This window comes from Coturnix japonica, unplaced genomic scaffold (assembly GCF_054131305.1).
Source record: "Coturnix japonica strain WE unplaced genomic scaffold, WE-NBRP24 Scf040, whole genome shotgun sequence".
Classification (NCBI taxonomy): domain Eukaryota; kingdom Metazoa; phylum Chordata; class Aves; order Galliformes; family Phasianidae; genus Coturnix; species Coturnix japonica.
In genome coordinates, this window is record NW_028188943.1 from 3,256,545 (window position 1) to 3,271,760 (window position 15,216).

The window sequence follows — 15,216 nt, forward strand, 5'->3', positions numbered from 1 at the left end:
GGGCAGGCCTTATTGAACGTTATAATGGTATCCTTAAGGCTGCCCTGAAGACAGACTCTCAGTCCCTGCAGGGGTGGACAAAAAGATTATATGAAACCGTGCGGGACCTGAATGAAAGACCTCGGGATGGCAGACCCAGTGCCCTGAAAATGTTACAAACTATATGGGCCTCCCCTCTTAGGATCCAAATTACAGGCACCGATAATAAGGTAAAACCGCAGGTTGGTACTGAAAATAATCTTCTGCTCCCTGCCCCTGAGAATTTAGAACCGGGAATCCATAAGATAAATTGGCCTTGGAAGGTGCAGGTAGGACCCAAATGGTGTGGCCTACTTGCACCTTCGGGGAGATTATTGGAGGTGGGAGGTTCAGTCACCCCCTCGGTGATAGGTACATGGCCTACTGACATCGTGGTCAATACTCCGGCCTTTATTGCTAAAGGAACACCTATTATGTCCCTATGGCAGATCAAGACTCCTCCTCTGGTGCCAGATATAGTTATACAGCCACAGATATCTGGCCAGAGGGTATGGTATCGGAGGCCGGGACATAATCCAGTACAAGCAGAAGTATTGACCCAAGATAAGAATACGGCCTGTATCTTGCCCTGGAGGGCGGATCTTCCCCTCCTAGTACCCTTGAAACATCTATATTACTCCCCTTAAGATTGATTCTAAGCCTCTAGGACCATTACTCTGGACTGATGAAACGCAGACGGACCTGCACTTCAAGATGATTTGTCTCCGGTAACATCTATCAAGCACTGGCCCATGGAAGATCATAAACACCCATCCAATCATCATCATTTGAATAATATCAACATCTAATGCGACGGGAGATTGTATCAGCGTCGTGATTGGGTCTCTGTAATAAGGGGAACTCACCTAATCATTGGTTCACGTTGTGAAGGGGTGGAGTGTATGGGAGATCACAATGTGAACCACTGATTGATCAGCTGAGGCAAGTGTGGGGTCAGCTGTGGGAGCACAGGTGAAAGTTATGTAGCTGTGCTCCCTGGAGGGGTGGAGTTCAACTCCACCTCCTCTGACACCTCATTTAAGGGCTGACCCTCACTGAGGCGGCATCTCTTGGAGATCGCTCGCCAGGGAGGATTGCCTCAGTTCTGGTGAGTTCCCTTTTCCTTATATCTTCTGTATTTCTACCATTTTGCTTGTAATTGCTATCCTTGTTAGTACCAGCATAGTTACTGCCAATACAAGTTCATAGCACTGTCAGGAAATGTGAGTGGGAAAGCTGTCCTCAACGGTACAGTCCAAAGACTAATTTGGGCATTTGGGGAAGGCTGTGTAGAAAAGATTCATGTCTTAAATGTGCCCATTTGCCTTCAATTCCAGAAGCAGAAGATGCTTTTATCAACAAGGAGAAGGTGCAGAAGGAGGTAAAGGCTGAACCAACAGAAAATGCCACGCTGAGCTGTGAGATGGCCCAGGAGAAGACGGAGGTGAAGTGGTACAAGGAAGGGAAACTGATCACCTCGAGCAAGAAGTTCAGGGTGGAGTCAGAGGGCAAACAGCGTCGGCTGGTGCTGAGCCAGGTGGAGAAGAAAGATGCAGGGGAGTACAGCTGCGAGGCTGCTGGCCAGAAACTCACTTTCAAGATTCATGTCACAGGTAAGACGGGTGTTGTATGAAATACAGCAGAGAACAGTAAAGTAAAATCTAGTTTCCATTATACAGTGATCCAGGTGCAGTAGTCTGTGCTGAGGTTTTTTCCCTATACTTGATTGCCTGGGTTTGTAGCAAGTATTTGGTTTCAGTATGGCACAAAGACCTGCTTCAGTCTGTCTGTAGAACAATAATTAGTAATATATGTACAGTGGAAGCAATATTCAAGATATTATTCAAATCTCTCCTGTGCCTGAGATCCCAAACTGTAATTCTTGTTCACCTAAACATTTGACTAAGATAAGTATGTGCAGTGAGGCTGGAGTGCATGTTGTACGTGCAGCCTTTCATGGCAGGAGAAGCAGGAACTTCTCCTAGTAGTACACTGCCTTTTTACTATGCCTTTATGTTGGAGGCTGCATCTGGATAGGTGAGTCTGCTACTCACAGTAAGAGACCTGGTAGAGCTGACTATTCCCAGAGCTCAAAGTAAGATAGATATCTGCAAATCACACACAAAGAACAAAGGACTGCGTTGGTGAGCATATTTCCTTTGTGCCTTTGACAGTCACAGTTGTGGCAATGGTAGAGGCCATGAGGAGTCTGTTCAGGAAGCCAGGAGTACTGTTCTGGGTCATGAAAAGGCAGCCAGTGGTTTGACTATCACACGTTTATGTGTTTTGATGTTTCACAGTGGGTCTTAAGTAAAAGGAACTCAGGTTTTGGTTGCCTGCAGGACAGATGTTCTTTTGGGTTCAATATGTTTGCATAGTGACTTGCAACCATGGGACTGGTGTTCAAGGACCCTCTTGGTTCCTTCAGTTCCTAGGTTCTTTCTTGCCTAGATTTGACACTTTGTTTCAACAGAAGAGCTGATATTCTCTAGTGAAGGCTATTAGTTTGGGCACAAGTGGTAACCTAAACCTGTTCCAACCTGTACAAACCTGCAAGTTGGTCTCATTTCGGTCCCTCAGTCAATACTTTCTCTTTTCTTCCCTCAGAGCCAAAACCTGTGTTTATAAACCCGGGGAAGGTGCAGAAAGAGGTGAGTGCTGCCCTGGCAGCAAGTGCCTCCCTCAGCTGTGAAGTAGCACAGGATCCAACCGAAGTAAAATGGTGCAAGGATGGAAGACTGCTTGCCTCCTCCAGAAAGTTCAGAATGGAATCTGTGGGCAAAACACGGCGTCTGGTTGTGGAGCAGCTGGAGAAGAAAGATGCTGGAGAATACATCTGCGAGGCTGCTGGCCAGAAGATGACCTTCAAGTTGGAAACAACTGGTGAGCATTCGCTTTGGGAGCCCTAAGCAGCTGTTTATGTGGCTTAGAGGAAGACTGGCTGTCTTCTACCCTGTGGGCATGGGACAGCCACAATTCCCCCTGGAACAATATCAATGACCCACACCACTAATTTGATTTTCCTTTTTAATGTAGTGTTAGCGAGGTGAAAATGTGGCTGTGGAATATTTTTGACTAAGGAACTTCTACTTGAATTTCTAGATGCACTGAATTACCCTCTAGGGTGTCTTTCTGAATATATAAGCAACCATGGGTGACTATGATCCTGATTTATATCTAGGTTCAGGCTTACTGTTTCAGTTAGGTTAGATGAATAGCTCCAGCGAAGATAGGGAAATACAGCAGTTCATTAATACCACGTGTCAGAAGAATGCAGCTCAGTGCTGGGCAGTTTGCTGCTTCATTCCCTCTTACAAGTTGCACCCAAGGCTGGAAAAGACCACTGAGATAGCTGAGTCCAACCCCAGCTCGCCCTCACTGGACTTACTAACCACGTCCCCAGTGCCACATACCCGTGGCTCTTGAGCACCTCCAGTGACTGTGGTATATCAGCGTGGTTGCTTCAGTTGTGGGAGTCTTCAGACACTGGCTGTTGTTCTAGCGAGACAAAAAACCAAAACTGATGGAACAGTGTCTATACAGGAAGCAACTGGCTGTCCTGATGGCTGCCAACAGTTTTGCACAAGGTGTGTCATGCAAGCTTGCATGAGTCTGGTTTAAAAACTTGCTGTTCTGATGGAAGGAGAGGATGTTGGTACAGGATAACTGCGGGATTTGTGCTCTCCCGACATCCAGTTGCAATCACAGCTTATTGTTGCTATAGAAAACAGCTTCTCTGTAGACAAACTAAGTTAGTTCCAATAAGTGGCTGAAGCCCTAAGTGATCCAAGGTGAAGCATGATCCAAACTGGAATTTAGCTAATTGTAGCAGGGAATCCAAGCCTTAATGAGATGAGTTATTTAAAATATGAGTCCTCCATCTAAAACAGCATTGAACTCTTACCCTGGTTTATGATAGAAGTGAGAGTTTAACAGCAGAAGTCTGAAGTTATGCTCCATATTTCTCATCACTCAAGAGAATATTTGAATATATGAATTCCTTTGGCTATGTTAGAGCTCATAATGAGGTCAGCTGATGTTCTTTAAATGCTCGGAGTCTAGCAATGTGGGGAAGTGGACTGCTATTTGCTGTTGAGCTTTAGGCTAAGAAGCCTGATTTTAGTGGACCATGGACTTCCCCTTTCCCTTCCCCTCTCCTCCCCTTCTTCCTGGACTGATCCCGCATGGTTTGAGAATGATTTCAGAGCAAGGTAAATGAGGAATAGCCATGTGAAAACCTGTTGTTTTAGTGCACTATAAAAGACACTTAGTCAAAAGACAAGTGTGTGTTCCAAGCTTAAGATTGCAGGAGATCCTAGAAACAACCCAGCTGCTCAAACCTGTAGTCTGGCTGAATATTTTATTGTCAGTTATGGTCAGGAGGAGATGCTTGAGTAAGACAAATAAAAGGTCATGGGTAAGTTGGTCCTTCTTGTGATATACTTCTAGGCTTTCATCAGGGAAAAGCTTAATTAGTCCAAATAATTATAGCAGAAACACCACACCAAGAACATGTGAGTGATATTTCAAATTTCTTGACGTGAAGGTAAACTTTACCTGGTTCTGCCATTCCCCAAATGTTTGTTTCCTTATGACAAGAAGAACTTTGCAAAAGTAAATTTTTATTTTTTTTTTCAGTCTTGTGTGCAACACAAAAAGGGGTAAAATCTAGGAGGCCACCTGAAATGTTTTTTCCATCTGGAAGGATCCATTTAAGAGCACCCATGGACCTGGTTATGAACAAGTTTTCTTCTTTGCAAAGGCTGTTGCTTAATTAGCAGATACTGTACCTGGGAGAGGAAGAGGGAAGTAACTTGTTTTGGAAGTCCTGATGCTATTCAAGCATTCAAGGCTAGGCTGGATGGGGCTTTGTGCAATCTGGTGTAGAGGGAAGCATCCCTGCCTAGAGCAGGGGGTTTGGAACTGGGTGATCTCAAAGGTCCCTTCCAACCTAAACCTTTCTCTGATTCCTTTGATGATTCTATTTTTCAGCTGCTGGTGTGAGATCTCCAACCTCTCCCCGTTGTCTTTCAGTGCGGCAGATGAAGCTGGTGAAAGGTCTGCAGCCCCTGGAATTCCCTGAGAAGGGAACTGTCACCTTTTCGGTGGAGGTGTCCCATGAGGATGTGGAAGGGTCTTGGCAGAAGGACGGCGTGCGGCTGAAGCCTGCACCAAATTTCACGATGGGTGTCCAGGGGAAGAAACATTCCTTGACACTTTCTTCTGTGACCCTTGAAGATGCAGGACTCATTTCCTTTAAAGCAGAAGGCATTAATTCATCGGGGAGGCTCACTGTGACAGGTATTGGTTGGTGCAAGGTGTCATTATCTGCTCCTGTCCCAGATTACTTGAACAGCAGAACCAGCTTCCCTTCCAGCTGCAAAGAATGTTTTGCACTGGGCCATTGCCACTAGAGTATCCCTCAAATATGAAGAGAATTGTTGTAACATGATTGTCCCTAGCACAAGTAATGATAATGGGCTCAAAACTGCAGGTTTTATTGTTGTTAATTTCAAGCTCTAATAAGCATGGAGAGTAGGCACTGCCTTTCATTATTCATTATGCCAGATGCTCCTAGAGACCTCATTCCCAACTAAATACACATCCTTCTTTCTACTTCTCAGAATTGCCTTTGTAAATCAGCAAACCATTGGCAGACATTAGCATCACTCAGAAGGACAAGGTCACATTTGAGTGTGAGCTGTCCAGGCCCAAGGTGGACATCAAGTGGTTCAAGGTATGGCATGTAATGGAATTTTCCTTTCTGACTTCTCTGGAAATGAATGAGAGCCTTTAATTTCACTTCCAAGGGATGCGAGTCTGAGCTTTTGCCTGATAGCTTTTGCACTGCTCTCTTTTCTCTATGGTCTTTTACTTGCCCAGATCAGCACTCTTTGTTATTATGTCCTGAGTTCATTTATCAAGTTTAAATGGAAGTTTGTTTTGGGTTTATTGTGAACTCCTGAGGTCATGCTGCACAAAATATTGTTGGTTGGAGTACAGTCTTGAGCTTCAACTCTAACACAGAAATTGTCAGCCAGGATTTTGTAGCCTTGTTGTGAACTGGGTTTTAGGGTGAAATCTCAGTTTTCTTTGCACCTGACAGTGTGAGAATTTGCTCTGGCACTTTGTGTACCTCCCCGGTGCTCAGCTGTTCCTTCCCTTACTTGAGGATAACGTCATTTATTCAAGGTGATGTCCAAATGGGCTTGTTAACAGTCCTCCGCAGTTCTTTAAGCTGTCATAGGTCAGCCAGAATTTATGCAAGTTCTATAGCCATTCCTACATGTTGAAAACACTGCACTGTGCTTAAGCTTCAGCATATGTTCCAGTAAGCACAGTTCCATTAATTCTAGGGGAGTGGGTGAATTAAGCATAGATCTGAAGGCTCCCTTTGCTCAGTGCAGAGATGGAAGGACTCATGGAGATCTGATTTGATATTTTCCTTTCTAGGATGGGAAGGAGCTCCATCAAAGGAAAAGAAGTGGGCATTACTTCCCAGGGAAATAAGGGAAGTCTTATTATTCACTAGTGTGAATTTGAAGATCAGGGAACATACACGTGCCAAGCAGCTGAAGACAAGACATCAGCTACCCTAAAGGTTCATGGTATGTTTAACTGAAAGAGCAAATAAATCCTCTTGTGGTATTTTGCACCACAGGAAGAAATGCTTCATGGGCAGTTTGGCACTTCTTGGTTAGTCCTTTTGGATACCTTTCTCTTTCTTCTTTATCCTCAAGACAGATTTTCCCTCCATGTGTTGCATTGGTTAAGCCCCAGTTTGTAGCTCATCATCGGGCTCTGAAGCATCAGACTGGTTACTGAACACACGGGTCTGCTGTGCCCTGGTAGATGCCACCTTCCCAAGGGACGTCTGAAAGGATGCTTTTTTTCTGATTTCCTACTAGATGCTGTCCTCATGTGGCCACTTGGGTTCAGTGTTAGCATGAACATGAACATCTGTCCTGTCCCATGACTTTGGTGATCTCTCATTTTCTCTCTCAGTCTGCAACCAGGTTGGGTTGCTGTTTCAGTACTGGCTGTTTTATGCAGGAACTCTGCTCCTGAGGTTAATCTAAGTTGTATCCAGGCCCTTCAGAAGGAAAGGGAAATAGCAGCACAGAAATATGGTCTGATTCTGACATTAATAAGTGCAGACCTGGAGAGTTAAAAGGGATTGTGTGATGTTTAAGGGATTTTGAAGCAAAGATGTCCCCTAGGTAAGATTTGTGGCTGACATTCCCCATACATTGTGGGCACACAAGCTAAGGAGAGACTAGTGATGAGCATGCAGAGAAGGCAATGATTCAGACAGGTTTGTAGTGACACGACATTGTAGAGTTCTGTCTAGTTCTCCTTGGCATAGTTTGGAAAATGAAGATGAGGAGATTGGTGGTAACCAATATGGCTTCCTCAAATTCAAGCCATGCCTGACAAACTTGGTGGCCTTTCATGATGGAGTAACAGCATCAGTGGATAATGGGAGAGCAACTGACATCATCTACTTGGACTTGTGCAGAGCATTTGATCCCGTCCTGCATGACATCCTGGTCATCAAACTGGAGAAAAATGGTTTTGATGGATGGACCAGTTGCAGGATAGGGAACTGTCTGGATGGTCACACTCAGAGAGCAGCAGTCAATAGCTCAGTGTCCAGGTGGAGGGTGGTGTTGGGACCAGTGTTCTTTAACATTTTTGTAGGCAACATGGACAGTGGAATCAAATGAACCCTCAGCAAGTTTGCAGATGACACCAAGCTGAGCGGTGCTGTTGATGTGCTAGAGGGAAGGGATGCTACCCAGAGGGACCTGGACAGGCTGGAGAGGTGGGCCCTTGGCAGCCTCATGAACTTGAGTGTGGCCAAGTACAAGGCCCTGCACCTGGGTCAGGGCAATCCCAAGCACAGGCACAGGCTTAGAGGAGAATGATTTGAGAGAAGCCTTGACCCTGAGGAGAAGAGTTGGTGTGGAGGGAGGTGTCCCTGCCTATAGCAGGGGGACTGGAACTAAATGACCTTAAAGATTCATTCAGTTCTATTGTTTTTCTACCCTTAATTTTGCTTGAAAGGTTTTAGAATAAATGAGATTCTGGTTTCCATGAAACCAGAAGTTTCATGGAAAACTCCATGTAACTAGTAAGTCTATCTTTAAGTTCAAGGGCAATAATGCATTGACTGTGTTGAAGAGAGAAATGACTCAGGAATGGATGATGGTTTAGAATAAAACATAATCCTACTTATTTTCTATGCAAATATGCGTAAGGAAAAGATGCTGCACTCAGTTCTGGAAATATCCTGACAAATATATCTCTACTGTTTCACAGCTGGAGATATCAAGATTGTTAAACCACTGGAAGATGTGGAAGTGAATGAATATGGGAGTGCATCTTTTGTCTGAGATTTCACACGATGAGGTTCAGACCCAGTGGTACAAAGATGACAACAAGCTGAAGGCTGATGACAACATCAGAATGCGGCAAGATGGTAGGTTGTAAGAGGGGGATCTTTCTCCTGAGTGGGGGGTGGGTTGGAGATCAAGCATATAAGACATCTGAAATGAAGTGAAGAGGGTTCAGAAGGGAGTTCCCCTTTTGTTTTGGGACTGAGGTTAGGGTGGAACAAGTGACATGGTGGGAAGCTTAGTGTGGGAAGTGTGATGCTATCCCACCATCCCACACTGCCGGGAGCAGGTAGGAAATGAGTGCAGTTCTTTCCAAAGTGGGGGTGAACAGGGCAGTCAGTTCACCTCTCCAAAGAGGTTTTGTCTGACAGTGAGTGTGATCCTTCTGTCTCAGGTACTTTAATGGTGACGGTGGCCGCATTCGGTCAGTCCTTGTAGAAGCCATGTTTAGATTCCACTTTGGTGGGGATGTGGACGTGGGGGGATGGGTGGTTTCATTGACATGAGAGAACAGGCAGTGATGCTGTGAAACCATATGGATGATGCTCAGCCTGGCCATGTGCCTCAGAGCTCTTTGCTCAAGGAAGCCAAGTGTAGTTGTGGGTTTGCTCTCAAGAGCACAGTTTGGTAGGGATGAGCTGGCGGTTGGACTAGATGACCTTAGTGGTCTTTTCCAGCCTTAGTGACTCTGTGGTTCTCTGCTTCAGGAAAGAGCTACTCGCTGACTTACACACGTGTCCAAGTCAAGGATGCAGCAGAAATAAAATCTGTAGCAGAAAATGCAGAATCTCGTGCCCATCTTACAGTTAAAGGTAATTATGCTTCTGATGACGATTTTGATTAAATTATCTTATGTTATAAATGAGCTAACATCCCTTGCTTTAATGTCAAGGAAGTTAAACACCATGAGGAAATAAAAACTCCTACCTACCTACCTTTCTGCCCACAAAATATCCAGCTTCTCTTTTGGAATTTACTTTTGCTAAGTAAAACAGATTATTTTCTTAGGAGGTTGATTTTCTACGTTTAGACTTCAGATTTGTATTTGAACGTTGAGGGATAAAAAACATAGCTTGACTTTTTCTTCATTCTCTCTTGCTGTTTGAAAAGAACACAGGGTTTTGTTTTTTTTTTTAATATATACAATGTTAGGGTATATATATGATGTTAAGTGTGATAAAGAAAAGGGAGACATTTGAGTTAGCACACTACTCAAGAGTTCAGTCCCCAGCTTTGCCCCTGTTACCATTATAAGGGCAAGAACATCCTGGAAAATGAATTTCTCCTAAGTAGAGTCAATACATTTGAGCTACAGAGACCTTTACTAGGTGAAAACTTGTTGTTCAGAGCTAAGTTGCTGTATTTAACCAAAGTAATTATCAATGTCTGTGTTTCATTGAACCTCTATTCCATTTCGTAATGCGAGGAGTTTGATATTGGGATGGGAAGGTCATGGTTTGATTTGGATGTTGGACTGGGAATCAGAAGATCTTGGCTCTCTTCAGGTTGTCAGTCTTATTGTCTGACTTCTTAACAACATTCCTTTCTTTATTTTTTAATGATGTTTTATAGGCATTTTGAGCTGATAGGTGTAGTGTTCATGTGCAGTAATGCTGATGTGAGTAAGTAGGGTGATAATGTAAGGGTTTTTTACATTCCTTCTACATCTCTGCTTTCTCTTGTTCCATCCTTCTTAAAGAGCAATCCATTAGTCTAGTAAAGGAGCTGTGTGATGAGGATGTGACTGAGCCTGAAAAAGCCAAGTTTGAATGCGAGATATCCATTCCTTCTGTGAAACCTCCCAAGTGGTATCTACGTGGGGAAGTCTTACAGGCTGGCAGAAACTTGATTATGCAGCAAGAAGGCACCATCCACCAGCTGACCATACCGAAAACCACCACTGATATGACAAGCACCATTCAGTTCTCAATTGGCAAATCAAAATCCACAGCCAATCTGCTTGTCAGAGGTAACATATCCTGGCTTGGTTTACATCATGAAGATGAAGAATTAATTAACGTACAGTCTCCCTTCACTGGGGTCTTTGAAATATTGTGTGTGTGTCTGGAGGGTCTGCTCCATTTCCAGTTCAAAGTCATTGGACACTAAATGAGACAGCTGCATCTCAGTAAAAGATCTGTTTGAATAGTTGTGATGTGCTTACTATTCAGATCTACAGAGCTGAGGTTTTGTCCTTGGCTATACCAAAGAAGTCAAATCAGGTGAAATTAATTGTATTTCTGAACTAGAGAAGGTTAAGTTTGGTAGCACCTAAATTTGATGCAGTTTGTCATTGATTTCATCTGAAAGAAACTTGCAGGCTTTTTATCTGCTGTTGTCCCCAGCATAAGAGTCTCCATTCACATCCTAAAGTACTTGTTATATTTTCAACTCACTCTTATTTGAATAAAAGCCTCAACAAATGGGAGCAAATTAATAAGCACAGAACAAGAGCTGGACCTTGCATTTGGTAGATAATATACAGTATTACTTTATAGAAATGTAGTCAATGGCATTCCCTATAGACAATCATTTGTTTTATGTTTGGAGTGGTTCAAAAAACCATTGTGGACATGACATTAATTGGAATTGAATACATGCAAGAGACTTTCCTCTTCTTCCAATTGTCCTCATCCTTTCTTTTCTTCCACCCCTGCTTTGCAGATTACCATATACAAATCACCAGGAAGTTGGAGGGCAAGACAGCTTTGGAACGTCATTCTGTCATCCTGTCCTGTGACTTCAGGCCTTCTCCAAAGGTTGTGAAATGGTTCAAGGGCCACACACTCATCAAGCCCTCTGAGAAGTACAAGATCAAGAGGGATAAGCATTCAGCAGAGCTCAAGATTCTGAAGCTGAAGCCCGATGATGCTGATGTGTACAAGTGCAAGGCAGGAATTGCAGAGACTGAGGCCACGCTGACAGCTGAAGGTATGAGCAGGGAGGGTGACCTCTTCCATGTCCTATTTCACCTCAGATTTCTCTTCTTGAGGTTGATTTCTGCCGTTCTCTACTGCTAACTTTATAAATGTATAGTCTTCACTGAGAAGATTACACAAAGATCATCTAGTCCAACCATTCTACCACATCCCAGTATGATTTATAGTAACAGTGGTAACAGTTCACCTTGTTTCCCCACAGCCCGCAATGTAGAAGTAACGAAGCACCTGCAGGATGTAGAAATTGAAGAAGAGAGCTCTGCTGTCTTCTCCTGCGAGCTGTCCCATGATGACGAGGACGTGGAATGGTTCCTGAATGGTTCCTTTACACCAACACTTACAATGACATCAAGAACGTTGGCAATTGCTGCACACTGACAATGAAGCAGGTTAAGCCAGACAAGGTGTCAGCGCACCTGAAGGTGATAGGTGGGTCTGATCACACCCCTCCTGGATGTAAGAGATGCTAAGGAGCTCAAGTTCATTCTGTTATGCAGCAATCCTGCTTCTAAAGCTCACCTCTCTGGGGCTCAGATAGCCCCCAAAGTCATGAGGGGCTTTCTTCCAGTGATTTATGGAATTAAGGATTTATGACTGCAGGGAGAGATCATTCAATGTGTGTTTTGCCTCTGGGATGACTAATGACCAGGCTGTGAGCAACCTGATCTAGCTGTGAATGTCCCTTTTTATTGCAGGGAAGCTGGGCTAGATGGCCTTTAAGGGTCTCTTCCAATTCTAAGGGTACTGTGATTCTAATCTGCTCTCCCCAGCAATTAAGCTCTTTTAGTCTATGCGCTCAGAGTTTGAAGGATTTCCTCTTTCTCCTTTCTTTTGCATTTGGTGGAAGTTTTTTCCCCAGTATAAACATCTGATGTGTGAATTAGAAGACAGATAAGAGGAGTCAATAATACAGGAAAATCAAAAGTGTTCCTCTTAATCCTGTGGCCTGCTGTATGAGCTCTGCTCCATGTGAGGGCAATGCCAGCTCTCCAGCTTTAGAAGAGCTGCATCCCAATTACTTCATATGATATCAGTCCCACCCAAGGCAATGCAGGCTGTCCCTCCTGTTCCCTGTATTCTCCTACTGATTAGTTCAGAATTTCATAAAGCGTATTCAGTCAACAGACATGAAACCGCTTTAGTTTCTATCTTGGTGTCGTCAGTAGTGGTGAAGATTTATTTATCCCTCTTTAAAAATCTGAAAGCAACTGGAAATGTCTCAACTTCTGTATCACATTGTTCTGTTTTGCCTGTTTGATTGCAGAGAAGCCTGCTGTCTTCATGAAGTCCTTGGATGATGTTTTTGTTGAGGAGCGGGGTGTGATTAAATTGGAATGCGAAGTCTCTATAAAGAGAAGGTCAAACCAGTGTGGAAAAAGGACGGTTTTGTGCGCCCTTCTGGCATCAAGTATGAGCTGGTACAGTCTGGGAAGACCCTATGTCTCCTTATCCATGACCTCGAGATGTCAGATACAGGTTTCTATACCTGTGATATTGGCACTGATGTTGCCAAGTCAAAGGTCGGCGTTCAGGGTAAGTACTGTGGAAAGTAAAGGAGTGCTGAAAGCACATTCAGTGTGGTCACTATGTCTTACACCTATTCCCCCATGAGCCTTAATAGTTTCTACAATAGAAGTGTATTACTGCAATTTAGCGCAGTGATGTCTGGAAAATTCCCATTGCTTTTGAAGTAAATGTATCTCATTTTGCCATGAAAATCACCAAAGACGTCAAGAATGTCCTGGAAATGTTTCCTTTCAAACCATCCCTAAAATGGAGAAATGGTTTGAACACCAGTAGGGGTAGGATGGTAACAAATGAGCTAATAGAAACAGTTAATTTCTTGTCATAGGCAAAACCCTTTTTCTCATGCAGCATCCTAGAGTTGTCCTCTCTGTTAGGTTTTTCCCTCTGTAGCTCATTGAATCTTCATTCTGCTCCATGGACTGAGCTGCTCTGATTGTAGTTCTTCCAGAGCAAAGACAAGAGATTCACGTCTCTTTTTTTTTTATAGCTTTCTGGTAATTCTGAGTGGAGAATGTCTTAGAGAATACATCAGTAAGGAATGCAGCCATGTTCTGCAAATCCTGAGTTAAAATACCAGTACTGCTACTCATGTCAGTCACAAATGCCTTTTCTCCATATAAACCTCATACTAACCTATCTCTTACCTTCCAGAGCTGAATAGTGGCATTACCAAACGGCTGAAAAACACTGAAATCCAGGAGGGAGAAGATTGTACTTTTGAATGCATTCCGTCCCATGAAAGCATTGATGAGTTCAACTGGACACTGACTGGAAGCAGAGTGGAAAGTGGTGGGCGATTTAAAGCTTCTAACGTGAGTCGGAAATATACTCTCATTATCAAAAGTGTGACTCCTACTGACGCTGGGGAAGTCGTTTTTACTGCCCGTGGTCTAACCTCCAAAGCCTCTCTGTCTGTGAAAGGTAATGAGATGGGAGAGATTCTGGGGTCTGATTCCTTCAACTGTCTTCTGATAAGATTGTCGTGAGAGCTAACTCATAATATGGTTAAAGTGAATAGCAACCTTCTACTTGAACCTCGAAGCACTGAGAATTTCTCTTAAAAATAAGTAAAAGGAGGAAACATTTTACACAAATGTGAGAACTACCCAAAGCACTGGGGTAGTGTTGGAAATGGGCATCTCACTACAGCTTGTTCCATTAACAGTAAATCAGGAATGATCTGTTGAGGGAACTGTGGGAGCAAATATCCTCTAAGTATAAGCTGAAGGGATGGCCTTCACATCATCTAGCTGTACAACAAATTCCTATCTAGAACATGTGCATCTGAGAGCATCATCCGAGGCTCCCAGTGTGATGAGTGGAGAGAAGAGAGAGGCAGTTTTCAGACATGGTTCATCATCCTCAATTGGGTAGATTTAAGAGAGAATAAATGCTGCCTGGAATTCTATTGTCTGTATTTTGCAGATTACTGCTGGCTGTAGGATGGCGTCTGTTGCAAGTGCCTCTCTAACTTATCTCCAGCATGTAGATGCGTGTATTTTGAGAGAGGCATCCTACCCTAAGTGTATGTTACTCAAAAAGCAATGTTTTCTTCCAGGAAAACCTACTGAGGTTTCAAAACAGCTGGAGGATAAGACAGCAGCAGCAGGGCAGGACATCAGCCTGATCTCTGAGCTGTCAAAACCGGATTTGAACATCACAGAATCACAGAATTACCCGGGTTTGAAGGGACCTCAAGGATCATGTAGCTCCAACCCCCCTGCCTGGCAGGGCCACCAAACATATGCCTTTACTAGATCAGGTTGCCCAGGGCCCCATCCAACCTGGTCTTGAACACCTCCAAGGACGAGGCATCCCCAACCTCACTGGGCAGCCTGTTCCAGGACCTAACCACCCTTCTAGTAAAGAACTTTCCCCTAACATCCAACCTAAATCTTCCCTCTTTCAACTTAAAACCATTTCCCCTAGTCCTGCTATTATCAGCCCTTTCGAAGAGTTTACTCCCCTCCTGGGAGTAAGTTCCCTTCAGGTACTGAAAGGCTGCAATGAGGTCACCCCGCAACCTTCTCTTCTCCAGGCTGAACAAACCCAACTCCCTCAGCCTGTCCTCATAGGGGAGGTGCTCCAGCCCCCTGATCATCTTTGTGGCCCTCCTCTGGACCCTTTCCAAAATCTCCATATCTTTTTTGTACCGAGGGCTCCACACCTGGACACAGTACTTCAGATGGGGCCTCACAAGAGCAGAGTAGAGAGGGACGATCACCTCCCTATCCCTGCTGACCACCCCTCTCCTGATGGAGCCCAGGATCCCATTTGCTTTCCGGGCTGCCAGAGCGCACTGCTGGCTCATGTTAAGTTTCTCATCTATCAGG

At 44.1% G+C, this 15,216-nt stretch overlaps 1 protein-coding gene across 1 annotated transcript; it reads left to right on the forward strand.

The window, feature by feature from the left end:
• Positions 1-8,819: 8,819 nt before the first annotated feature.
• Positions 8,820-12,829, forward strand: LOC146753014 (obscurin-like). The gene is made up of 4 exons (XM_085531063.1): positions 8,820-8,841; positions 11,082-11,348; positions 11,559-11,785; positions 12,621-12,829. Exons 1-3 carry the CDS (start codon positions 8,820-8,822, stop codon positions 11,732-11,734), a joined length of 465 nt encoding a protein of 154 aa, XP_085387189.1. The 3' UTR covers positions 11,735-11,785; positions 12,621-12,829.
• The last annotated feature ends 2,387 nt before the right edge of the window (positions 12,830-15,216 follow it).

Coding starts and splice junctions, on each gene's coding strand:
- LOC146753014 (XM_085531063.1), top strand. CDS start 8,820: ATGGTGACGGTGGCCGCATTCG. Junction 8,842..11,081: donor GGTGACGGTGGCCGCATTCG/GTCAGTCCTTGT, acceptor CCTGCTTTGCAG/ATTACCATATACAAATCACC. Junction 11,349..11,558: donor GGCCACGCTGACAGCTGAAG/GTATGAGCAGGG, acceptor GTTTCCCCACAG/CCCGCAATGTAGAAGTAACG.